This window comes from Indicator indicator, chromosome 9 (assembly GCF_027791375.1).
Source record: "Indicator indicator isolate 239-I01 chromosome 9, UM_Iind_1.1, whole genome shotgun sequence".
Lineage (NCBI taxonomy): Eukaryota > Metazoa > Chordata > Aves > Piciformes > Indicatoridae > Indicator > Indicator indicator.
The window spans coordinates 19,910,591-19,935,639 of NC_072018.1; the positions used below are offsets into that span (position 1 = coordinate 19,910,591).

The 25,049-nt window shown below is 42.3% G+C and overlaps 2 protein-coding genes across 2 annotated transcripts; one reads left to right on the plus strand and one right to left on the minus strand.

Annotated features, from left to right (window-relative positions):
- Positions 1-2,059: 2,059 nt before the first annotated feature.
- Positions 2,060-12,712, plus strand: TDRD6 (tudor domain containing 6). The gene is given in 15 exon segments (XM_054383784.1): positions 2,060-2,117; positions 2,120-2,184; positions 2,219-4,043; positions 4,046-4,943; positions 4,945-5,417; positions 5,420-5,482; positions 5,485-7,061; positions 7,063-7,318; positions 7,321-7,978; positions 7,980-8,062; positions 8,065-8,592; positions 9,003-9,121; positions 10,189-10,278; positions 11,102-11,159; positions 12,651-12,712. Coding segments are annotated over 15 exon segments (6,813 nt in total).
- Positions 12,713-13,528: 816 nt separating this feature from the next.
- PLA2G7 (phospholipase A2 group VII) lies at positions 13,529-24,509 on the minus strand. The gene is made up of 10 exons (XM_054383550.1): positions 24,411-24,509; positions 21,520-21,629; positions 20,230-20,370; positions 19,631-19,699; positions 18,993-19,140; positions 17,226-17,339; positions 16,852-16,943; positions 15,927-16,100; positions 15,130-15,278; positions 13,529-14,767 (listed from the first exon to the last, which is right to left on the minus strand). Exons 1-10 carry the CDS (start codon positions 24,507-24,509, stop codon positions 14,664-14,666), a joined length of 1,200 nt encoding a protein of 399 aa, XP_054239525.1. The 3' UTR covers positions 13,529-14,663.
- Positions 24,510-25,049: the final 540 nt, after the last annotated feature.

A 25,049-nucleotide genomic window follows, 5' to 3' on the forward strand; every position in this document is an offset into this window, starting at 1 on the left:
GGGGCAGTGGCAGGGGGTAGCAAGAAGCAGAGCAGAGGGGGGCTGCAGGCAAGTTACAGTGGGGGTAGGGGGGTTGTTGGTCTGTAGTGCTCTGGAAGAGTCAGGAGGAGTTTGCTCCCAGTAACTCTTAAGTGCTCTCCTAGTAAGGCCCCTGTGTTCTTTCTGTCCCTCCCAGTGTTCCCAGTAATTTCAAATTCCCTTCCTAGTGCTCCTAATGCCCTCCCAAGTTTCCTAGTTCTCAGCTACTCAGAATGCCCAGCTCCAGAGCTGGGTTGATGTCACCTCACAGGTGCCATCCTGATGGCTGCCCATGTAAGTGTACCAGGACTTTTACTGGAACTATTTGACAGCATTAAGGTTTGTCTCATTTCTGGTGCCCTAGCAAGGGCTTGGACTGACACAGGTTCTGAAAGCTGAAACCATAAAAGTTTTAATTTATTAGAGCAACAGACGGAAGAGATTGGTGATTGCCAGTGAGAAATGCACCGACTGTAAGGTGATCTCTGGGTAGTAAATCCCAGGTAACATGTGATACGCTTGCAGATGCAGGCCTGTGCAACAGCCTCAGAGTAGCACAGCAAAAACTCAGCTGTGTGCTGAAGGTGCAAATCTCACTGAAAAGGGTGTCCCTGGCTTGAAGTGAAAAAAAAAAAAGGAGGGCAGCCCCTCAGCTGTCTCTGTCTTTCATTCTGTGATGCCATGTGGGGGTGGGTGAGGATGCAGCAGAGCAGCAGGTGAGTGAGGGATGGGGACAGCCTCCCCAAAAGGCTGCTTGCAGCCCTGAAAGTTTGAAATGCCTGGAACGTTCTTAGAGGGGATTAAAACCCCTGGAAAACTGTAAGTATGAGCGTGAGGTGTTCCAGCAAAGACAAAGCTCTCTGGTTTACCTGGATATGACAGGATGGTATTAATTTGTATGAAAAAAGGCTTTGGGTTGACCCCCACTGTATTTCTTCTACTATCTAGAAAAGCTTCCAGAATATAAAAGCAAATCCTCAGTGGAGCCACATGGGATTTTGAAACAGAAATATAAAATGTGTATCTGTAAATAAAAAAGCCCACAACACACACAAAGGAAAATCTACTATTTTAATTTTTTTAATACGCCGAATGGTAAAACCTCTGAATAGAGGCCAGCTGAGCCGCTCCCAACACACAGGGGTGGGAGAAGCCCTGTAACTGGTCAGTCTTGCTGCCCCTCTTCAAGGGGAATGTTGGCATGTAAGGTGGATCTGGGGGTATCAAAGGGAATTGGGAGGCCTATAGAGGCATCTCGGGGCCTCTGCAGGATATTCTGGGGAATTTTTAGTTGGATTTTTTAGGGATAGGGTTAGTTGGTGTAGTTATTGTTGGACCGTTGGAGGAGGAGGAGTTGTTGGACTGTTGAAGGAGGAGGAAGAGGAGTTGTTGTTTGACGTTGGAGGAGGAGGAGTTGTTGTTGGACTATTGGAAGAGGAGGAGTTGTTGTTGGACCGTGGCAGAAGGAGGAGTTGTTGTTGTTAGACCGTTGGAGAAGGAGGAGGTTAGGGTTTCTGTTGAGATTAGGGAGCTGTTAGGGTTAGGGGTTACGGTTAGGGACTAAGGTTAGGGTTTAGGGTTAAGGTTAGCGGTAGCGTTAGGGTCATGGGTTAGGGCTATGGTTCGGGGGTTAGGGGTAGGGTTAGGGGTTAGGGTTAGGGTTAGTGTTAGGGTTAGGTGTTAGGGTTAGGGTTAGGGGATTGGGGTTAGGGGATTAAGGTTAGGGTTTAGGATTAGGGTTAGTTAGGGTTAGGGTTAGGTGTCCTTTGTGACGAATCCTAGCTGTCTCGATGTAGCAGGAGCGGCCCGGGGGATAATAATCCGCTCTGCCCTTCCTGTTCACCTTTCACCCCCGCGGTGATCAAAATGGACTCGACCACCTGGGCAGCTGTGCAGATGGTTCCCGCGGGTCACGTGGGCAGTGCATACTGTATGAGGTTGGGGCGGGAAGGGGGCAGTCCTGGGGTCTCGTGGAGTGGCAGTTGGGCCTCGTGGGCCAGCAGTTCGGCGTCTTGCAGGTGGCGAGGGCTGAGCCGGTGGGATGAGTTCCACGCTGGGGATGCTGCAGCCTGGTGCCACCGTGGCCCTGCGGGTCTGTGCCTACGGCCTGAGGTGCCCATCCTGTGGCTCTGGGGGCTGCTGGGTGAGCGCAGTGCTGACTGTCCAGCTCCACAGTGTGATCCAGGTGATGGTGAGGCAGCACCTGGCGACTGCCCCAGGTTCCAGCAGGCGAGCGGCCAGTGGAGCTGAGCTACACATTGGAGACCTGGGCCTGGTTGGACACTGGTACCACTGCTGCGTGGTGAGTCGTCATGGCCAGCAGTACCGTGTGTTCCTGTTTGATGAGGGCTGCACAATTGTCACATCTGCCTGTTACCTGGTGCAGGGTTTCAAGGAGCTTTTCCACCTGCCCCCAGAAGTGCTGGGCTTTATTGTGGCTGATGTCCTGCCTGCTGGAGGTTCCAGGGTGGCAACCTATGAGAATGTACCAGGCTCCACCTGGACAGTAGAAGCTATGGAGTTCCTCAGCTGCCTGCATGGCAAGGAGGTGTCTGGTCTGGTGCAGGAGGTTGTGATACCCCAGCTCATAGTGCTTCAGCTACCCCAGCTTGTGACGCAGATGCATCCCCTAGGCCTAGCCAGGCAGGTCCCTCCCAGTTGGTTCTGCTAGGTTCTGAGATGGTGCCTAACTTCTGGCCACTTAAGGAATCAGTTCAAGCTGCAGCCTCTAGCACATTCCCTTGTAACATCTGCAGTGACACAGCTGCTTAGTGTTTTGCTCTCATATCAGCTTGTGACACCTGCCTTGGATTACTTCTACCCACAGCTTCAGGTGGGTGTGAAGGAGCCTGTCTTAGTAACCCACGTTTCTGACCCACACCACATCTACTGTCAGTTGCAGAGCCTGTCCCAGGAGATCCATAATCTCTCTGTTATTATGTGGCGCACTTATGATCAGTGGGAGCTGGATTTATTGCCCAAAGTGGGCTCACTCTGTGCTGTCCGTGGCATAGATGGCCAGTGGTACCATGCACTCCTGCTGGAGCAAATGGCTCTAGTGATCTTTGTGGACTATGGCAAGAAGGAGACTGTGACCAGAGCTAACTTGTGTCATTTGCCTGCTGAGTGTTTTCGCATGCCTGTGGTGACATACGCATGTGCTCTTCAGGGTATCTCAGATGGGGGTCATGGCTGGTCCCCATCGCAAACCGAGGAGCTGAAAGCATTGGTGCTAGGCAAAGGAGTGAGTGCTGTCATCAAGGCATTTAATTCCTTTGAGCATCTCTATTATGTGATCTTGTATGGGGAACATGGCACCAACTTAAACCATCTTTTTGGAGTGCAGGCATGCTGCCTAGTGAGCCAAACTGAGGCTGGGGAGCAGCTAGAAGAGTTTGCAGCTGAAGAGTTGGAATTGCTACCAGGAGTACCTCCTGTTGCTTTAATTCACAAAGATTTGGCCTCTGTTCCTGTAGTTGGTGTTCATCTGAAGCTGGATGTGTTCTATAATGTGCAGGTCTCTCATGTCCAAGACCCATCTGAGTTCTGGCTGCAGCTCCATGAGCATTGCCAGCTCCTCAGGAAGCTGAAGCAGAACATACGGAATTTTTACTCTCATGCCACAAAGTTGGGTGGTGCTGGGTGGGACCTGCAGCCTGGATCCCTTTGTTGTGCTAGTGGGAAAGATGGTGCCTTTTATAGAGCGGTGATCACCAGGGTACTGGACAGTGGGGTACAAATACACCTGGTGGACAGAGGCAATTTGGAAACCATAAATCGGTGTGTGGTGAAGGAGCTGCTGCCTTGCTTCAGGGAACTACCTGCTTTAGCTCTCAAGTGTTGTTTGGCAGGTGCCTCCCCTTTGGGAGGGACTTGGAGTGAATCATCAGTGTCTGCCTTCAGAGAGATTGTACTGGACAAGGGACTAAAGGTTCATTGTTTGGATACGCAGGGTGACAAATACCTGGTTGAAACCTTTGACCAGTCCCGATTAGGGGAGAAAAGTGTAAGTAAACTCATGGCCAGGGAGGGTATGCTGAATACCAGAGGTGTGAAATACTTGAAAGTCTTCAGAAATCATCTGATGAGGCTGTGAGTCAGGCTTCTGCCCCAGCATGTGCTAGGGAGGAATACCAAATAAATGCAGCAAAGAAGCTGCCAGAAGAATCTAATCTAAAGAGACGTGATAGAGCACTTAATCCTCAGGTGGCTGTGATGGTCAGAGAGAGCCCTGTGGCAGATGTTCACAATTCTAAAAGGAATGAGTCTGTTGCTGCTCAGACCTATGATGGCAAGGAAAATCTGCCTGTCTCTTTGAGACGGGCTTATGTGGAAATGAAGTCAAGCTCCTCTTACAGAGGTCAGTTAGAAGTGGGAAGTACAGTTAATGTAGTTGTGTCTTATGTTGAAAATCCAAGTTACTTTTGGTGTCAGTTAAGTGGAAATAACCATGACCTTGAGTTATTAATGAATGAAATTCAGGAGTATTGCAAAAATTCATCCCACCCCCATGCTTGGCCAAATTCTGTATGTTTAGCCCGGTACTCAGAGGATGAAAATTGGTACAGGGCTTTAATTACTGGTGAAGTCCCTTCTGCAGAAAAAGTAGAAGTCATGTATGTTGACTATGGCAACAGAGAGCTGGTCTCTCTAACAAACCTCCGCTCAACTAACGAATGCTTTCTTAGGTTAGAGGCTCAGGCTTTCAGGTGCAGCCTTTACAACATAATCCAAGCAAATGATCAGGATCCATTTGCTTGGAGTACAGAAGCGATTCAGAGTTTTCAGGAGTTTGTTGATGCATCTTCCTCTCATGTTGAAATGAAATGTACAATATTTGCCTTGGCTTCAGTAAGAGATAAGGAACTGTTTAACATTGTAGACTTAAGGACACCTTTTCAGAGTGCTTGCCAGTTTTTGACTGAGAGGTGTGGCCAAGCATTTGTCTCCTCAGAAGTGTCTGATACCCTCGTTTCAGCTTCATTCTTACTACTACTCTATGCATGATATCAAAATTGGTAGTGAGGAAGACGTTTATATTGCACACGTTGAAGATCCATGGACATTTTACTGCCAACTTGAAAGACATGCAGATGTCTTAGCACAGCTTACTGATGACATCAGTCGCTTCTGTGAAACAGTGACTAGCTTAAAAACCTTGCAAAAGCATGGGAGCTTGTGTCTAGCAAAGTATACTGATGATCAGTGGTACAGGGGAGTAGTTACACAAACAAACCCTAATATGGAAGTGTTCTTTGTGGATTTTGGGAATACAGAGACCATAGAGAATGATCAGCTGCTATATTTACCCAGTGAAGCTTTTGATATCTTGTTTTTGCCAATGCAGGCCATAAAATGCTCCTTACCTAATATAGCTCATGTTCCCAAAGAAGCTACAACATGTTTAAGCAAGCTGTCTTAGAAAGGCAATTAAAAGCGATAGTGGTAGGAAGGGAATCTGATGGCAAACTGTTGAGTTATTTCATGGCAGTACTCAGATTAATGCAAAACTGAAGGAGGAGTTAAGGTTAATAAACAACACAGGATTGTGTAGGCATGTAGAAAATGAAACTTTGTGCTCTAGAAATACAGATGTAAATGAGATGAATGAGCCTGCAGAATCCCTTTTATATACAGGTAGTCCTGTAGAAGGAAAAAAATGCACATCTGAAGCCCAAGGAGGAGGTGTCACTAGCAAAGGTCTCTTCAAAGATGATGCAAACCTTTTCCAGTCTGCTAGGAAGGGATATCTGGCAGCTGGATCACCAGAATCTGATGAAATGCTTAGCAGTAAGAAGGATTCTTTTTTGTTAGATAAAGTGGGGGAGGAGTCTCTGCTCTCTGTCCAGGTGGGTACACAGTCAGATATTAAAACTGATGCCAAAGATGGGTCCATAATGCTTACAAATGCTTCTGATCTACTGCAACAGAAGATAGTCCCAGCTCTTAAAGTGTTAGTGTATGTATCTCATGTAAATGATCCACTGGATTTTTATGTTCAGCTGGAAAGTGATGAGACTCAGCTTAACAGCATTTCAGAATGCTTAAACAATAGGACACCAACAAAGAAGTCTTGTGGACAGCCTTTTCAAGTAGGAGACCTAATCAGTGCTGTTTATCCAGAAGACAGTCTGTGGTATCAAGCAGTAGTAAAAGAGAAGTCTTCTAACAATTCATTAAGCATACAATACATTGATTATGGTAATACTTCAGTAATTAATGCTGGTCAAGCGCACAGACGCCCTGAAGAGTTGTTGTCTATTCCTGCAATAAGCACTCACTGCTGCCTGCGTGGAATTAAATGCAAGAAAAATATTGACTGGGCAGAGAAAGCAGTCTTCATCAGGAGAACAAGTGAAGTTCTGCTAACGTGTGAATTTGCAGAGAAGGTTGAAGATAAATGGGAAGTTTTTCTCAGTGATCATCAAGGTATAATAACAGTGGATTTAGCTGATGAAAATCTTACAAGTAGGGAAAGAACTTGTTCAAGAGAGATACTTGATAGAAAAGAGAACAGTGACATGGTAAATGTGTGTGAGCCTTTGCTGCCTCAGGCACAGAATGAAATTTCCTGTGTAAGTGATTATAAAACATTTGTCTGGAAGCTTCCAGTGGCAGGTCAAACTGTAAAAAATTATGTCACAGTGGCAGATGGTCCAGAATACTTTTGGAGTCAGAATGCTGATACAGAAGACATGGACTACATAGAGGAAAAAATACAGGAAGCTGAAAACCTTGGACTAAACTGTTTGAAGGATTGTATTAGAAGTGGTGATATTTGTCTAGTAAAATATAGTGAAGATGGAAAGTTCTACAGAGCTAAAGTCATCAGTGTGAACGGTGATGTTGTAGTTGTAAGACACGTGGACTATGGAAGTGAGGAAGCTGTTAGCATGACAGTGGTCAAACAGATTCCACATGAATTGCTCAAAGTACCTAGTCAAGCATTTGCTTGTTGTCTGTCAGGTTTCTGTTCCTCAGAGGGCTCATGGATTAGTGAAGCAAAAGAAAAGTTTTATGGTATGACCAAAGACCTCTTATTAGAAGATTGAAGTAATGGAAACTCAGGAAGATAAATCTTTTGAAGTCCCTGTGTCTGTTGTCAAGCTGGAAGCTTCTGGCAAGAATATCAACGAAGAGATGAAGTCTTTTTGGAAGGCCTATGGTGTAACTGGTGACAGTGCTTTCTTAAACTTTGAGGACCTCTTAAAGGAAGACAGGTGTTCAAACAATGATGTGGATCTTTGTCTCAAAAAAGAAACTACTGGTATTTGTTTATTAGCTCAAGAAGAAAGTGAAAGTGCTTGCTTTGTTCTCACCCTTTCCTGGGTGTGACTTCAGAGTCTTTAAATATCATAGAAGCAAATGCATCAGTGGAAGCTGCTGAGTATGTGTCTGGGAAGGCTGATGATGGACGTGAAATAGCTGAGTATCAAAGTAACTTTGGTAAAGAAACGTCTGAAGAAGACAGCAGTAACAATGTGTTAGTAGAAACAATGAGAGGCTGTAGTCTTCATATTTTGGGGAGTGAGATGAAAGCTGCAGAACAAGAATTATCTGGAGAAATGTTTCAAGAGGCTGCTGATCTGAAAGCAGAACTGACAGGCAGTGCTTCTGAAAGCAGGCTTTTCCTAGGAAACAAACAAGAACCACAAAGATTGCCAGTGCTCCAGGTAGAGTCTTCAAGTGATGAAACAGGGACATTAGTAGAACTGGATAAATTACAAATGTACCCTTCGTATGATGATCTGAAAGAGTTCATAGTGGAGCTAAATGCACTTCCGGTGCAATCTTCCTGTGATGAAGAAACAAAGAAAACTCTGGAAACAGAGTCACTTGAAACACAGATAGCTCTGGGCAGCGAAGCAAGAGAGGAGGTATTGGAATGGGAATCATTTGATCTGCAAGTTGTGAGTGAGCAGATGGGGGAGTTGGAAGCTCTGAAATTTGAAATCTCACCATCACTTAGAGAGAGAGAACTTGTTGCCTCCGTTTAGTGATGGAGAGAAGACAGTAGAGTTGATTCCATCTGATGTTCAGCTTTCTTTGGAAAAAAGGAAGAGAAATTGGAATTGAATTTGTCTGTAATTCATAAAGCACAAGACTGGATGGAAGTAGAGACTTCTCGCCTGAGGCTGTCTTCATCTGGTGATAGTCATGACAAAAACCTGGGCCTGAAGACTCATGACGTGCTAGGTGCTGAAATTGAGCAGCTTCTGAAACTGATGCTACCTGATGTGCAGCTGTCTCAGGAAGATGGGGAGGATGATTCATTAAGGTTGAAAAATGCTTCACCGCAAAGATCAAATAGTGGAAGTCAGCTTTCATTTCTTACAAAAGACTTAACCAATCAGAGGCCTGTTTGCACTGTAAAATCAGGTGACTACGAAGCTGACAAATGTAAGGAATGGCAGAAGAAGAAAGAGGACTGTTAGGTGGAAGAATGGATGAAACAAGACTTGACTCAGTTATTTAAAGAATGTGGAAATACACCTGTGCAGTCTTCAGACTGTAAGCCTGGAGATGAAGAAGTGGAAAAAAGGCAAAATGAGAACTTGACTGACTGCAGTGCAGGTGAAGTTTCTGATTTTTAAGGAGTTAAAAATGTGCATGTTCAAACATGAGAATACTCTTTCTGTGAAAAACTTTAATTTTTATTCCTTGAGAAGTTACTGTGTTAGTGTTAATGTCAGTGTGCTTTGATGGGCTAAGGACATCAGACTAAGAGTGTAGTGTCTCATGGAATAATGGAACAGTCTAAAAGTAACTATCTTTGAGAGTTTAATGATTTTATGATAAGAAATATTTCCAAACCTGAAATACGTTTTTGAAACTGTTTTGGATGATAAATTTTTAACTTCCAACTATTTGTTAAGTAAATGTTTGGAGGGAGGCAGGACAATATGGGAGCAGGATTGGGAGGTAATTTTTTTTTTCTTGAGAGTTTGTGTTCCTCCTTCATCAATATGCCATCTTTTTTGTAGAATACAGTGAGTATACTTGTAACCTGAAGGGCTTTTCTGTTGGTTCTGAATGTGTGGTGTGGACCTCTCTAAAGTGGTGCAAGGCTCGCATTTTGGGGGTATCTGAAGAAGGTACCAGGGTAAGTATGGTTTGAATACTCTATCTGCATTCTTAAGATCTGGTCCTTCTTCAGTCTTCCTCCAAACTTTGAGTATTTTACATAAGTCTATTATAAAATTTAAGACTTAGTATTGTAAAGGGTGATTCTGGACTTAGGCTATAGAGAAACAGTAGTGTCTCAAACTGAGCAGATGGTCTATGTTAACACTTTATACTCCCTTCACACTATATTCCCCTGCATTGACTGGGAAGGCTGAAAGATCTGGCTCCAGATACAGTCTGTTTGAGATACAGACTTGTATGGTTCTGCCTGGAAGTTCTGCTATAGAGCTGTGCTATCATTAAATGCTTATGAAAGTTGGCATTATTTTACAGATGTTTTGAGGAACTGGTACTAGAGCAGTAGAAACTTGAAGAAACTTAAATTATACTGTAATTAATAATGAATGCACAACTAGTCCTAACTCAGTGAAATGTCTTAATGATTTGTGAAAGTTAAGTTTAACCATAGATCATAAGCTAATGGGCTGTACTTTTCTACTACTATTTAGCGATGAGATCAATGCTAAGCCTTCTTTCAGTTCAGGGGGAGTGTGTGTGTATATACATATATGCACAGACACCATACCTATGTAAAATAGCCTTTAAGTTGTAATTTATGATTGGAAATCCAAAAGGACATTTAATAAAAGCAGTATTTTGGAAGACTGAGTGCCTCAGACAGTGGAAGGCAGCTCTTTTGCTAGTAGGTTACTTGGGTATTGAAAGCCAAATTCAGCTCTAAGTGTTAGTGTCAGGTATGTAGTGGTATCCCTATTCATCGGGTCCTACTGGTTCTGATCTAGTGGGTGTTTTCCAGCCTTTCTCTCTCACTATGCTTGAGTTACAAGCCCAGGAGAGTGTAGAGCAGATTTGGTAGCAATATTCAGCTTTGTTAGATGTTAACTTGCTCTCTCTTCCAAGACTCAGGCTTAAAACCTTTTGAAAAGCAGGGAGTCTTCAATTGTGTGTTACTATGTCTTATTTGCCAAGTATATTCTCAGGATCCACTGCTGTGCTAGATATGATTCGGCTTTGTCTCTACAGGTCTGGAATCTCTCCAGTGGCAGTGAGGAGATTGTGGACCCTAAGAACATATGGAATGGCATTCCTGACTGGGCTTGCAGATCATCTGAGGTATGGTGGTCTGGCAGTGGACTGGACTGATCCAGGCTGGCCTGTACTGGCAGTTAAAAAAGGTTCTTCGAGTTAGTTGTGATTCTTCCTGTGTCATCATTGGAATAGAAAGGCAAAGTAGCACTAATCTAAATGTGTGCATTCATGCCAACTGCTAGAAGCATGGTATTTCTCTTTAAGACATACTGTCCTTCCTCTCTAATCGATCTCTATGAAGATAATAGATTTATATAAATCTCTATAATGTAAATGATAAAAATAGTTCACATAAATTCTATAGATTTGTATAATAAAACTGTCAGACATTTGGCCTGAGGACTGTGAATTGAGTCTTGGAACAGATTAATGAACACAGTTTGATGGAATAAACATTACTGAAGACTGCTATTAATCGAGAGCTGTAGACCAATGCTGATGTGTGGCTTTTGACTGGTCATGCCAGTAGAGCATGTAACTGGCAGGTAAATCATAAATTGTGAAAGATAATGCTGTTGAGTAATTAGGACATTATAGTAAGCCTTTCACCAGTGTTCTTTGTGAAGTACCAGTGAATGAAGAACTTATGTCTGGAATCCAAAACTTGGGTTGTCAGGCATGCTACTGATAACTGATAATGAATTTCCAGTTCATTCCACACATGCAGTTTTTGTAGAAAAGCAAAAAGTGGACAGAAGACTACTGTAGGGAGTCCTAAAGTGGAAAACAGGGGTAAGAGCCTAGCAATGCTGATGTAAAAAATTGGTCTAGTATTAAAGGGAGCACTTCAGTGGAGAACTATCCTGGCAACAGTGACGGCTTCCTAACAGAATCCTGTTTTGTTTAGGCAACAGCCCTTGCAACAGAAAACTTGCAGTCCATATCAGAGGTGTTCTTACTTCCAGGTAAGACTACCTGCAACCTCCCAGGTTGCATATTCAGTGTTTGGACACTCTCTAGTTTTCTAGAAAATGCTTTATGTTAGAAAATGCAGTTGAAACCCTTTTTTAAATGAGCTTATGTATCTACTCTAATACTGTTGTTATAGTTTTCTTAGAGCTATTAGCTTATGTACTGTTAGTTTAATGGTGAATACATGCAGTGAAAACTGCTACTTTGTCTTGATTAGAGATCAATTTATTCAATCTAGTGTGTTGAGCACCTTGGAGAAGCTGTTGGGTAGTAAAGTTAAATTACAGATTTTTGGTAGAGTTTTGAGCATTGGCCACCAGCAGGCTACTCTTGCTTCTGTTTTTGAGGCAAAATGAGCAACTGCTATGCAGACTCTTAAGCATTGTAGTCTGGGACTGAATGCCCCAATCCCTTAATACCATTTTAATTGTTGCAAGGATAGTTTATGAATAGGACACATACACCTTTATTGCTACTTAACAATGTTGAAGTGTTACTGGCAAACATCTCTTCTGTGTACCAAGGAAAATTGTACAGGTTATTTCCCATTATATACTATTCCTGTAATCTATGGAATTGTAGAGCAGTTTGGGTTGAAAGTGACATTTTGAGGTGCTCAAAGCAGGGTCAATTATATCAGGTTGCTTAGGAGCTTTCTTTCAGGTCTAGAACCTATCCAAGGATGGTGATTCCAGAACCTCCCTAGGCAAGTTGTTCTGTGTTTGACCAGTGGTTGCCTGAATGAAACTTAAGGACAGATAGAATTTGTACTCTCAGTGACTGAGTTGGTAATTGTATGTCAGTACAACTGTACTGAAAATTGATTGGTTTATGGGTAACAAATAATGAAGCCTGCAACTGAGATCTAGTTACCTGTTGGACAAAGAAGTAGTTAAAAGAACTTGATTAAAATTGTTAAACTGATGAACCTACAAATCCTCTCTCAATTGCGTCACTGAAACAGAGGATTATTGTTAGGGTTATTCTTGCTGGTTTTGGTTTTTATGTTTTTAGTCTTTACCACTTTGTTTTAGTGGTGTTTTTTTTTCCCTTTTTGGCTGCTATTTGTCCAAACTCTTGCCTACTGTCTGTATCCTTGAATATTTTGCATGGTACTAGCATAAGCACCCTCTCAAACAACAGCACAGAAAACGTGAGCTAAGGTCAGGTAGCCACACAGTGCAGAATTGTGGTCTACTGCCTATAAAAGCAGTTTGAGTAGAAGATAACAAATTGACAGGCTACAAAACCTTCTGCAGGGGCTTATGCTAAGACCACTGAGGGACAGAAGTGACTTGAACTCATGACTGACATCTGGGAGGACTGCTTGCTTCATCGTCTTGGGCAGTTCTGTTTTATCAAGCAACTTACCCTTACATAATAACTTTGTGTAAGTGTAGTCTTTTAAATGTCACCAACATAGTGGATTTATGTAAGTTTATGGGAATGTTCTGTTGGGTCTAATCTGTTTTTATTCCCTGTAGAAACACAAACTGACCGCAGTTCAGATTTAGCTGAAGATCCTGACATCCTCCAACATTCCTGAAACCAAGGAAAAATACAGACAAAATTTAAGTGCTGTTTTCTTTTTCCCCTCTAAAAAAATTGATGCTTTTGAGGGGTGGAAGGAGAAGGCTTTTTCTTCTGTGTAGAGGAGCATAATTGTTTTGGGTTGAAGTCCCCCATTTGGTGCCATTATAAAGCAGCGGAATAAGCTGGAATAAAGCTTTGGTTGGCATATACTGAGCAGTGTTTTGTCAATTACTTGAGTTCTTTCACACCAGATGCTGCATGCATGCCAAATATCTTCAGCTATGTTTACTACAGTTAGGTGTAGCTATACACATTCTGCGGATACTGGTTTTGTTTTGACCCCTAAGCAGTTCTCTAGAGCACTGTGAACTATGGTGAATGCTTTGAAACATCAGAGTCATGTACAAAACAGAACTTGTATTTATGACATGGCATTGATTGCACTAACAATGGATGAAGCTTTTCCTATAAATATGAAGCAGGCCTAGTAGAATGGTTTTGCTGCTGCATGTGTAGTGTTAAAGATGTCTTTAAAACATCCTTATCTCACCTCTTCTCTTCCTCATGTTGACAAGGGGGTTTACGTTTTTTGGTTCTGTTCCATGCCCTGTATAGCAGAGATTCTTACTCCTCTTCAGAGGCTACAGATTGTTCATGATGCCCTAATGTTTTAGGACAAGGTCTCTGATAACGCTAGAGTTTGTATGAGTTTCCCAGTATATCTCAAGTGTTAGTGCTTACATAGTAAGGCAAACGCGTGCATGTTGGTTCCCTTGATAGAGACAATACATGTGGATTGGCTGGAGACAGTTTAATTAAGTTCTGAAAAACAAGTCAGATCTTTCAAACTCATGTTAAGATCACAGGTTATATGAATATTTAATTACGCTGTTAACTGCTTTACTTGTTCTGCATGCCTCTTGTTTTGTTTGTTACTTGATTTTGAAACAAATAGGCTACAGTTCAAAGTAGTCCCCCTTTTGGAAGGATTGTTCATTGAGAAGTCACCCTCCCTTGTGGCAGCTTCCAAGAGTTTTGTTCTAACAATCATAGCCTTTTTTTTTTTTAGTCTACCCTATAGTCAATTGCTTCTACTCACAGATACAGAAAGCAGTGCTGGTACCTGGACAAGTATCCGTAGAGTACTACAACCATGAGAGACATCAACATGATCAAGCAATGCTTACATGCTCCTTAAAGGGAGTGGTAGAAATGACACATCTCTTCTGTAATTTCACCTACAACAGTGACTGAGTGATAGTGGTAATTAGAGATTAACAAGACGGACACTGAAGCATTGCTTAAGGAGAATTACAATTGCTATAACCAGAGTGACAGTTTCAGCAGCTTTTGGAATGGAAACAGAGTATGGCAGTAAACAGATCTTAAATATAAATGGATTAAGTTCACATGAGATGAGGAGGCCTAGGCCTGAACAAAAACCTTTCTTTTTTGTTACTTTAAACTGTTGCCCATAGCTTTTACTGTGATGATTGTTAAAAGAAGAGTTTTGAGGCCCTTCCACTGGGATTTCTCTGACAGGATGAAAAACTCTGCTCCAGCTCTCAATCATTGTCAGAGCAGAGCTGAAATACTAAGCAGTTTAATAATTGGGTTTTTTATTACACTGCAATAAAAGGCCTGCTTGACTTAGTTTGGTAAGTAGAACGTCAGATGAATTCCTTGGAGCTTAATCTCTCTCTGCAAAATTGATTCTAAACCCAAATCAGGCATGTGATTAAGCACTCTTTCCAAAAACCAAAGGTTACTCTTACAGTATTTCAGATTATCTCACTAACTCATTTGAATTAAAACCTCTCTCTACATTTCCATTATAAGGTAACTTAATACCTTATCTTTTGTGTTGTTCCGTACTCCAATGGCCAATGCTATCATATTGAGCAATGTCGGGCCAACATTAGTGTCCTGATGTCCATGGCATTTTCAGTACTTCTTTGTGCTCCTTATTCAGGTTCAGCTGGAGGTAAGTCAATATTGGTACCAGGAATAACATTGGGTCCTATGCCATCCACAAGAGAATCCCACTTATCAAAATCTTTCTTAAGACCTATAGGGGAAAGAAAATTCAAGTGGTAATGAATACAGAAGTCATCTTTTTGTAAAACTGCACTGAAAAATTGAATTATTGGATGGGTCAAGCAACTTGGCAAAGGGGAGGAGGTATATGTTTTAAGGAGAGAAAAATGACAAAGTTTTTCTGTATTGTAACAAAACCCCAATGTTCCTCCTCTGAATTGCTTACAAAAGTAACTACCAAACTCCTAGGGAAAGAGTCTGACCTTTCTCTACTTTACAACTTTTCTGGCACACTTGCTTTTAATCTTGTTCTGAACAGCATGGTTATATAAAAAGCTTCATAAGAATTAAGTATTAATTTAACCTCATGCTTTGATGTAAACAGATACTCACTCAAATGTTTCTGCAGGAAGGCTAATGAAGCATGATTGCTTATATCAATAGCTTCATTTGGATCTATTTCTCCTTTTAATTTAAAAAATCTCCCAATGATTTCTCCACTCACAAAGGTAAAGTCAGGAAAGCTCTGATGGACCGATCCCCTGCAAAAACAGAACAATGATCACCAAGCTTTTAAAGAATGCAGTCATCTGATCATGAGATGCCATGAGTTGCACAGATTTCTTTAAAGGCAATCACATGTCTTACACTCTTCTTTAGCAGAAGATAAACCAAGTTCATCTCATGAGCATGCAAGATCAGCAGGAAATTCTGTCCTAAACGCAGAAGGCAGGAAGCTTTGCATGCACTTGCTGTAAGTCACTACAGCTGCTGCCAATGAAGGGTAGCCTTGGCAAAAATTCCAAGGTGTCTCTCTTTGAGTGGAAGATAGATTATAAAACCATCCACTTCCCTGTAGGCACTGCTTTCCCAAGCAGTGAGTGCACAACTGCACCCAGAAGGCTATTTAAAGTGTTCCAATGCATGATGCACGAGGCCCAAAACAAAACTTGTGCCTCAGGACAGGAACGCATACCTTGGACTATCTTAACTTTAGGGTTACTCACTGCTTAGAGATGCCCCTGTCTCCACTATGGGGAACATACTACTGTCTAATTTAAACATGTGCTGAAAACCCAGACCATGAACAAGTAGTAATTGTCCATCTTTTGGCAGCTACACCTAACTGAACAGCTCTGACAAGAGAGTAAATATTCATCTTCACAGAAATTAGGGACCTGGACACTTACTTGATGGTAATCATTTTCTTGTTTGTGTCATTGGAGCTGAGCTTCTTCATCTTTAAAATGTTATCAGACCACTGGAATTTTTCAGAGTTGATAAAAAGCAGCGGTTGCTGGATGCTGTTTTGGTAAATGTCATCACTGACAGGAAGCATCCATGCATCGAGGGCAATGCCACACCTGTCAAAAACAACCAAATACTCTCACAGAGGCAGAAAGCTTAGTATGGATGTTGTTAGTGTGCTTTCATTTGCGGAGACATAGGAAAGGGAAACTTTCAATGTACTGAACAGGTAAACAGGTTAATCACAAAATCACAGAATGCTTCAGATTGGAAGGGAAGCTAGTACGACTGCCCTGCAGTAAGCAGAGACACATCTTCAACTAGATCAGGTGGTTAGAGCCCTGTCCAACCTGACCTGAATGTTTCCAGGGATAGGGAATCTACCACCTCTTTGAGCAACCTGTGCCAGTGTTTCACCACTCTCATTGCAAAAAAATCTTCCTTTCATCTAGTCTAGATGTCCCCCCTTTTAGTTTGAAACTATTAGCCCTTGTCCTGTCATAACAGGCCCTTGCTAAAAAATCTGTCCCCATCTTTGTTATAGGCCCTCCTCTCTTCCCCAGACTGAAATGTAATGAATCATTTTGTTTCAGTATGACTTCTGCTTTGGGGGAAGAGAATCCATTATTGAATGTTGGTCTCCAATGCCAGGTGCAACTGGGCAGAGGAACTTCTGCACGGTCCCACAGTATGATGATATAGCTATGCTCCAACACATCCCCACAGTTGAAAGAAGCATCACTTCAGAAAACAAGACAGGCCAACCAAAACTTCACAATCTACTTAGTAGTTGTTGGGTCTTAAGTAGATCCCTGATACAGACCCTCTCAAGTGCCAAATGTCTCTTGCCTTGTTTTACATACTTACCTGAATCTTATGTCTTTGCTGAGACTCTCAATAACTGTAGCACCACCAAAAGAGTGTCCCATCACAGCTATTCTGCTAGTATCAACAGAATCCTGTCAAAAAAATCCAGGTGCTGTAAGCGACTTTCTTTCCCAAACTTTTTTTTTTTTAAGGGAGTTATTTTTTTTTTTAGGCAATAGATCCTTTTGAAGTAGGAAGAGCACCACTTCAGCTCCATTGCTGTCTATTCAACTTGGGATAACTTGAGAATATATGTTCACAGATCTATTGTCTGATCTTCAGAATAGTTTACAGGAACCAGTTTAGAAATGGCAGAGGGAAACCAGAAGCATTATTAGGCATGTAACAAAATGCAGTCACTGCCTTTCACTTACCTTTAGGCTATGCCAGTCAAAGTTCGAATTTAGTACATTCATTACTTCCTCTCCTGAATTGATTTTAAGAATGAGATTGAGAGCTTTGATACACTCCTGTGCTCTTTGTTGCACCTGGTGAGAAAGAGAAGTTGGGGCAGGAAGAGAACAGTGGAAGGAATTACAGGTAACTGCCAGGCTTTCCAGCCCTTTGCACAGTTTTTGTTTTGTTTTGTTTTTCCCTAATTGTTTGATTCAGTGACAACTATTCTAAACTGTAAACAGCACTCTGACACCAAGGACAGAACTGACTTTTAGAGCTACAAAGAGTTAAGTTCTTGTGTAGATCCTCTGCACACAGAAGAATTTATCCCTATAACATGCACCAAAGACCTCCAACTCCCATGTCCTGTCACTACTCAGAGAAGTAAGACGATATGCATAGGCTTAAATTACACAAGGAAGACTGACTTGGTGCTCCTCCTGATGTTTCCTTTGATAAGCAAATGCTACATCATTTACCCCATCTGTACAGTAGCTTTAAAGGGCCTTTACACTGGATAAACCTAAAAGAAGAAACGGCCAAGAAGCCCATCTATCTACCTATAAAATCATAGCATTGTTTGGGTTGGAAGGACCCTCCAAAGCTCATGTAGTCCAAGTCCCCTGCAGTGAGCAGGGACATCCTCCATGAGATCAGGTTGCTCAGAGCCCTGTTAAGCCTGACCTTGAATATCTTGAAAGGATGGGGCCTCAACTACCTCCCTGGGCAACCTGTTCCAGTGTTCCACTGCCCTCATGGTAAAGAAATTCTTCCTAATGTCAAATTTTCAACACACTTGAAACTGTAGCAAAGATGTGTCAAAAAAAGACACTGTTCAGTATGAGAAATGTTTTTGACTTTCAGTAAAAGAAGAGCATCAAAAAGACCCAAAGAACACTAGCATCCCTGGGAACTGCAGTGCATGGGTGGACAGCAAGATGTCTGTGCATTACTGAATTTCAAAGAAATCTCTATCTTCTGACTTCTCTACTGTTGAAATTTTCAGGCAATGGCTGCTGGAGGCTTATCTGCATGCTCAGGCATTATGTATTTAGACTCACAAGGAGGATATTGTATGCACACAGGAAATTACACTTGCACTGCTGTCTGTATGGCCCAAGGAGATAAAGAAAAACACCTCCCTGGCTGAGTTTGCATTAGTTAGAAGAAAACCCTCCAAGATTTTAAATATCAAGTCTATGCTTGGTGGAGCTCATCGGTATGGCCATATCACATCTGGCATGGGTGGTGCTTATCATCAGAAAGTTTTCATTGTTTACACTGCCATAAACCACATTAAAGTACGTTTGAAGATGATGAAGCAAACACCTCTCTTATAACAGCCATGATTCATCTTGCTATCCAAGAGTAAATTAAACCTGATATATGCCTAAGGCCACACAAACATTTGCATTCAGCACTATGCCACGTAAAGACTGGGCTGGGCAGCTAAAGTGTGAAGACACAGAGACAAAACAAAAGTTGAGTGGAACCAGAGGAGAAACTGCTGACTAAGCTTGATAGGACAATTTCATGAGAAAGCTTTGTTGAGGAAGTAGCCTATGCTCTGAAGAAAGCTGCTGTTGCCTTTCCCATTTCAGGAACATAGGACTAGATGTGTTTTTATGTATCTCCTGATTCATGGCAGAAGACTGCAGACATGACCAAACGTAAAGAATCTGCCAGTTAGTCCTAAACACATCACTCCTGCCTCCCTTAATAGAGCACAGATCTAGGATGAGTACCTGCTTATGGCGCAAACACCGCTCTTCATCTCCAGTTTTTAGTTTCCTGTAGTAGATCCACTCCTTCTCAATGTTTGATTCAGACTCTTTCTGTGGTTCACAAAGGGACTTTTTTTTACAATAATATGTTGCTGAAGCAGATTCATCTCTGTAATATCAACAGAAGGTTATTTCTGGGAATGTATTCTGCTTGATTTGGGATGAAGTCAGCAGAAGGTTTTGATTTCATGTATCTCAAGAAACCATCTACTAACCAGTGCTGCCACAGTCACAACTAAATGTAGACAGACTAGATAATATAATAACTCTATCAAAACTCCCCCCTCCTTTATATTTTCTAGGTGCTAACAATTAGAGAAAAATAGCAAGCCTGAAGAATTGATGAAAAGTATCTATCCCAGGACTTTTCAATGATGAAAAGTATCTATCCCAGGACTTTTGTTTCAAGGGCTTATCCAAGCAAATTCCCTTTGCCTAGATAAAATTTGAGCTGCAGAAAAGGGGTTGTGGGCAAGGCTAAGGAAGGTATGTCAGTTTTTCTTTTTTAAAAAATACTAAGTTCTTTAGAGCAAGTAACATTCTATTCAATGTGAGAAAGTTTCTTCCCATCAGAACTCAAAAAAGTGCAGTATACACACCTGTGCTCCACAGCAGCCACCATAAAGCCCTGGGAAGCCATCTCTATGCAAATAGCAGAATAGATCGTCCTGCAAGCAAAACCACACTCTGGTGAGACACCTGAATGCAGAATAATTTCAATTACACTGCTCTTTAAACATTGACCACAGTGTGTATGTGCTAGTCCCCATTCAGTAGTTCTTCTGTTTGAATTTGCTGGCTAGTAGAACAGGCTTTTGCGTGCCAGGCACCAAAGCCTGTTCATAAAACCTCATTACCTATTCAGAAGGAAAAATGCTAATGGATTTCAAAAAGCAGCACATATGACATTTTGCATCTTCCAAGAGCTGTGTGAAAATCAACTACCTAATCTTCAATGTGCTTATGGATTGATAAACAGCCTCACCCCTAAAATACAAAGGGAAAACACAAATAAATACATCATCACTGCTTTTATCTACTGCTGTTGGCATCCTGATACACGGCAGCCTGTTTTTCAAATCTGTTTCAAGTCCACATGGGGCTCAGCGCCCACTGAAAAATCTGTTCAGAACCATCCTTGGAGACTGCTGTCTCCATAGATAACAAAAAATAGTTTGCCAACAAACTGAAAAATTACCGAAAAGCTCCAAGTCCATGGGAAAAAATGAGGAGTGGGTATCTTTCTCCTGGCTTAAAAGCAGCATTTGACTTCGCAGGACAGGTCACTGAACCTAGATAAAAATTGAAGCATATGTTGTTATTACTGAAATAACTCTGCCTTGGTGAGACCACACCTGGAGTACTGTGTCCAGTTCTGGGCTTCCCAGTTCAAGAGACAGGGATCTGCTAGAAAGAGAGAGCAATGGAGCGCCATGAGGATGATTAGGGGACTTGAGCATCTCCCTTATGAAGATTCTAAGAGCCCTGGAGCTGTTCAGTCTTGAGAAGATTGAGAGGGAATCTGATCAATGTGTATAAATATCTGAGGGGTGGGTATCAAGTGGATGCGGCCAATCTTTTTTCGGTGGTGTGCAGTAATAAGATAAGGAATAATGGATGCAAACTTGAACATAGAAGATTTCACCTCAACATGAGGAGAAACTTCTTCACAGTGAGGGTGATGGAGCACAAGAACAGGCTGCTCAGAGAGGTTGTGGGGTCTCCTTCTCTGGACACATTCAAAACCTGTCTGGATGCATTCCTGTGCGGACTCCCCTAGGGGAATCTGCTGTGGCAGGGGGATTGAACTTGTTCTCATCCCTTCCAACCTCTAACATTCCGTGATTTTGTGAAATGAGAGACAGTGTTTGTTCCTGTGGCAGAGATCCCAAGAATCTGGTGACCACTGATTTCAGAGCAGTCATCTGAAGATAAAGTTCCAAATCTTATCCTTAAAATACAGAAGACAAATCTAATTTTGAAAATATTTTCTACTTGACACAAGATACTTTCCTTCTCCTCCTCCCATCCACAGCCTAGCACAAGGCCTACATATCTTTTAAACCCTATGACAGCAGATTTTCAGGAATAGTCATGCATCCAAGTCTTGTTGGTATTCAGATCCTAGGATCTACCTGACCTTTGTATATATGCACAAATCCCTGTGGGATTTAAATTCCAACACACAGGCAAACCTTACCCAAGCTCTTCCTACAGCAAATTGCCCAGACACACCTATTCAGGGACTGCAGGTTTGCCTGAGACCTAGGTCACATTCTCCATTGAGCCTCACTGCACAAACTCATCTCAGACATATTTTTTTGGGGAAAAACTATTTTTTAGTCATGAACCAATAACACACTGCTCACAGAGCAGAGAAGCAACAACCTGCATACAGAGCTCATGCCCTTGCACTAGTCCAGGAATATAACCAAAACCAATCTTACCAACATAGTACTGGAAAAGCCTTTCTCCTACAACTCGGTACATATTAAGGAAGTCAGAGAGTCCCTGATAGTACTCTTTATCTGGAATCCACAGTGCCTCCTCATTATCTGTGGCATCGCATGATGGGTAATATAGGCGCAGGAAGCTTCCCTGGGATTAGGAAGAAAAACAGGAAAAAAAAAAGGAAGTTTGATATTTATTTACATATGGCAGAGAGAAAGGATTACAAAAACATTTATGTCAACGGCTTCAGACGCAAGAATGACAGTTCTAGAGAATTAAGAGAATCTTGCAAGAAAATTATTATCCCATGCAGACTTTGATGCCAGACCTGTTACTATCTTTTTGTCCCAGTGATAAATTAAAAGTAGCATGCCTGTTGGCATCCCGGTAGAGATGCACATCACCTTCTATAGATTAGACTATGGCTAATTCAAGATGCTCCACTTAATTTCTTTGTGGCAGTTTAGGCTGGGTGCCCCCTGCCACTGCCGCATGAGATACACCTCTGGTGTCCTGGGTGCCCACCCACAGGGGTGGACACAGGAAACGGCGTATTTCTACCCATAAATCCTGCGCCCTATAAGGCCATCTGCAAAGTCATTCTCTTGCTCTTTCTTCCCTCTCTGCTCCCACGGGAGATGTCCTCTCTTATCGGGTAATGCCGGGGGAGTATCCTCAAGGCCTCTTAGGCCTGTCTAGGCCTAATGCCAGGAGGAGAATGGAGGGGGGGGCAGTCTCAGACCTGGCCAGCCTGAGACTTGCCTAGCAGTGGGAGGGGGAAGAAAGAGCCCTGGGGGGTTTGGGTTTACCCTCAGGTGGGAAGAAGGGAAGGATTGGGAAGCTTTGGGAATTCTGTGAGGGGTTCTGTACGCTTTGGGATACTCTTTGTCACTATGCTTAGTAGTTTGTAGGTTTTTTTTTTTGTAGCCTCACCAATTGCTTTTCCATTTAAACTTTCCATCACTCTCCAATCCGTTTGTGTGAGTCTCATTCTTTTGTCCCTTTCGGGGCAAGAGACGATCTGTCTGGCCCCAAACCAGCACATTCTTCCATCATTACAAGTACTCACTACCTATTTGTTCCATTTGTGCTTCTTGATAGATCTTTTCTTCTGTTTTCCTCACTGGGCCTTCCTTCAAGGAAACGGCACAATGATGGAGTTTAATCAGTTTTAAGACAGGTGACTCTCCTTCACCCTTCCAGCTAGGAGCTGTCATTGCTTTCCACACTTCCTTGCTTTCCATGCTTCCAGTCTCATGGACCCAAGTCAGCTTGCTAAACTGTGCAGAAAAAATGACTCACACAGAAGTATAGTTTTCCACTAGGTTAACACGATAAATTTTACCCTGAAACCAGCCTCTGGAAGTGTCATCCAGCAGAGGAAGTGAGGGTAAAGTTGGGGACATGGCCTCAACATGGCTAGAATGTTCCTGTCTAAACCAAACAAAAGGCAGCTGCACAGCCAAGGAGTGCAATACATTGTTCTTCCTCCTCGTCAGGATGTTTACAAATATGTAGAGGTCCATCTTTCTGTTTTTTAACCTGTGTGTTCTCTGCCTCTGTTTCTTACCAGTGTTTTGAATCTTCTCTGTTTGTACTACAGGTCTTCCAGGAAACCACTCAAGCTGTCCACATTCATGTGGCCCACTGTACACCTTTGCCAGTATTTTTTCTACGCAGACAGTAACAACATATTGGTGGAACACCTTAAGCCAGACCTCTCAGCTGATGAACTATGCGTAAGATACATTATTACTTCCTGGTTTGCAGAGGAATTTGCGACACACTATTGAAATTTCACTGCCTTGCTCCAGCTGTATCAAAATTTCATTGTCTTGCTCCATCTATAGTTTTGGTTTAACAAGTTAAATCTAAAGCCAAAAAGAACAAGAGCTTTGGAATAAACTCTGGTGTCTTGAAGACTGTCAGTTATATACAGTTAAGTATGATGTATATAAGAAAAGCTTGTATAATGAAGCGTGTTTCTATTTACTCATCTAACTTAAATCAAACTTTGACATAGAAGTCACTAAGAAATCATCAAACCTATGCCTATACTGGAAATGACATTAATTTAACCCCAAAATAGTCCCAGTAAATGTGCCCAGGTGACTAACTGCTTATCAGAAAGAGGTTCACTATCTATGTCTGAGAGAACTGTAATTATACAGATAACTTATCTAAGAAAAATACATGGGCTCATTACAAAGAAACTAATCACTTCTTTGTACTAATACAGAGAAAGGTCAGTAGAATAAAGGAAAACATATGAATAACCACTACAAACTGCTGACTGTACCTGGCTAGTCTGAAGAGTGTACACACAGTGTAAATGGAGGTGTGTTCTCATAGGAAACTTAAAAAGCAAGAGGATTTGAAATGGAAAGCCATTTGTGGGCTCATTAGCTGGCTATTTACTGTCCCCATCTTCTTATCATGGCTTCTCTCTGTACTAGCCACTTGCAGAAATGACATCCTGTTTTTTTTCAGATAAAATTTGGAGAAGACTTCTCATCCTTTACCCTGCAGCTGAAACACTACATACCCTCTATCATCCAACCCTGCCAAATCCCACTGGGATCTTTACAGTAAGTCTTCAAGTGATGGGGTGGATAGGCAGAACCCCATGGGTCCCAGAAAGACAGTTTCCCTGCAGTATCTTGTACAGGGAATCAGAAAGGTAAGGATATTAGAAAGATGGAGGAAGCAGCCCATGGGGAAGACTTAAAGTTTACACCCATCTGGTAAATGCCCCAGTACACGTTCTAGACTGGGACAGAGAGGACCAAAAGCTCAGCTATGTGTCAGCCATGGAGTATCCCTGCATACAGATAAGACCTTCTTTTTGATTCAGCTGTTAAAACTACAGCAAGTTGTTTCACTAATGTTGTAGCTTAAATCCAAAGGAGAAAGAACTGACGGCTTTACCTCAACTGCATTTTCTGTCATCAGGTCTGTACATCCAACTGAGTGTGGTCCTTTTCCTTTGGGGATCCTATAAAACTTCTCAGTGTTGCTGCTCCCCATTTTCATTGGTGTCTTTACCAATAAACCTGGGGAAAAACACAAAGAAAATCAAGCCTGTGTGACCAGATCACCTACCCTGAAAAAAAATTCAGTATGTTGAAGATGCAGGAGTAGTAAATTAAAAGTTGAGTTGATGCAAGAATCTGTTTATGAGAATCAGTAATCCCAAATCACCAACCTGACCTACTCTTTTGGGGAATTTCCTTGAAGTAGTGTCATGAATCCCAAGGATTCAGACAACATCGAGCAGTAAACAGAAAGGCAAGGAGATGTTTGGCTGTGGACGCCATGGTAGCACTTGGGAGGTCGAGATGCTGTGGTGCAGAGTAGAATCATAGAATCAGTCAGGGTTGGAAGGGACCACAAGCACCATCTAGTTCCAAACCCCTGCTATGGGCAGGGACACCTCACACTAGAATAGCACACAGAGTAGCACCAGTCTCATTTCTTAGGCAAAAACAGGGAAGCGCAAGCCGCAAAGAGGCGAGTTTTAACCGTGAAGGGAGTTCCCTTCTCTCCAGGCTACGACGTATAGCTGCT

Coding starts and splice junctions, on each gene's coding strand:
- PLA2G7 (XM_054383550.1), bottom strand. CDS start 24,509: ATGGGGAGCAGCAACACTGAGAAGTTTTATAGGATCCCCAAAGGAAAA. Junction 19,141..19,630: donor GTGGCTGCTGTGGAGCACAG/GTGTGTATACTG, acceptor TTGATATTACAG/AGATGAATCTGCTTCAGCAA. Junction 14,768..15,129: donor CTTCCTGCAGAAACATTTGA/GTGAGTATCTGT, acceptor TTTCCCCTATAG/GTCTTAAGAAAGATTTTGAT.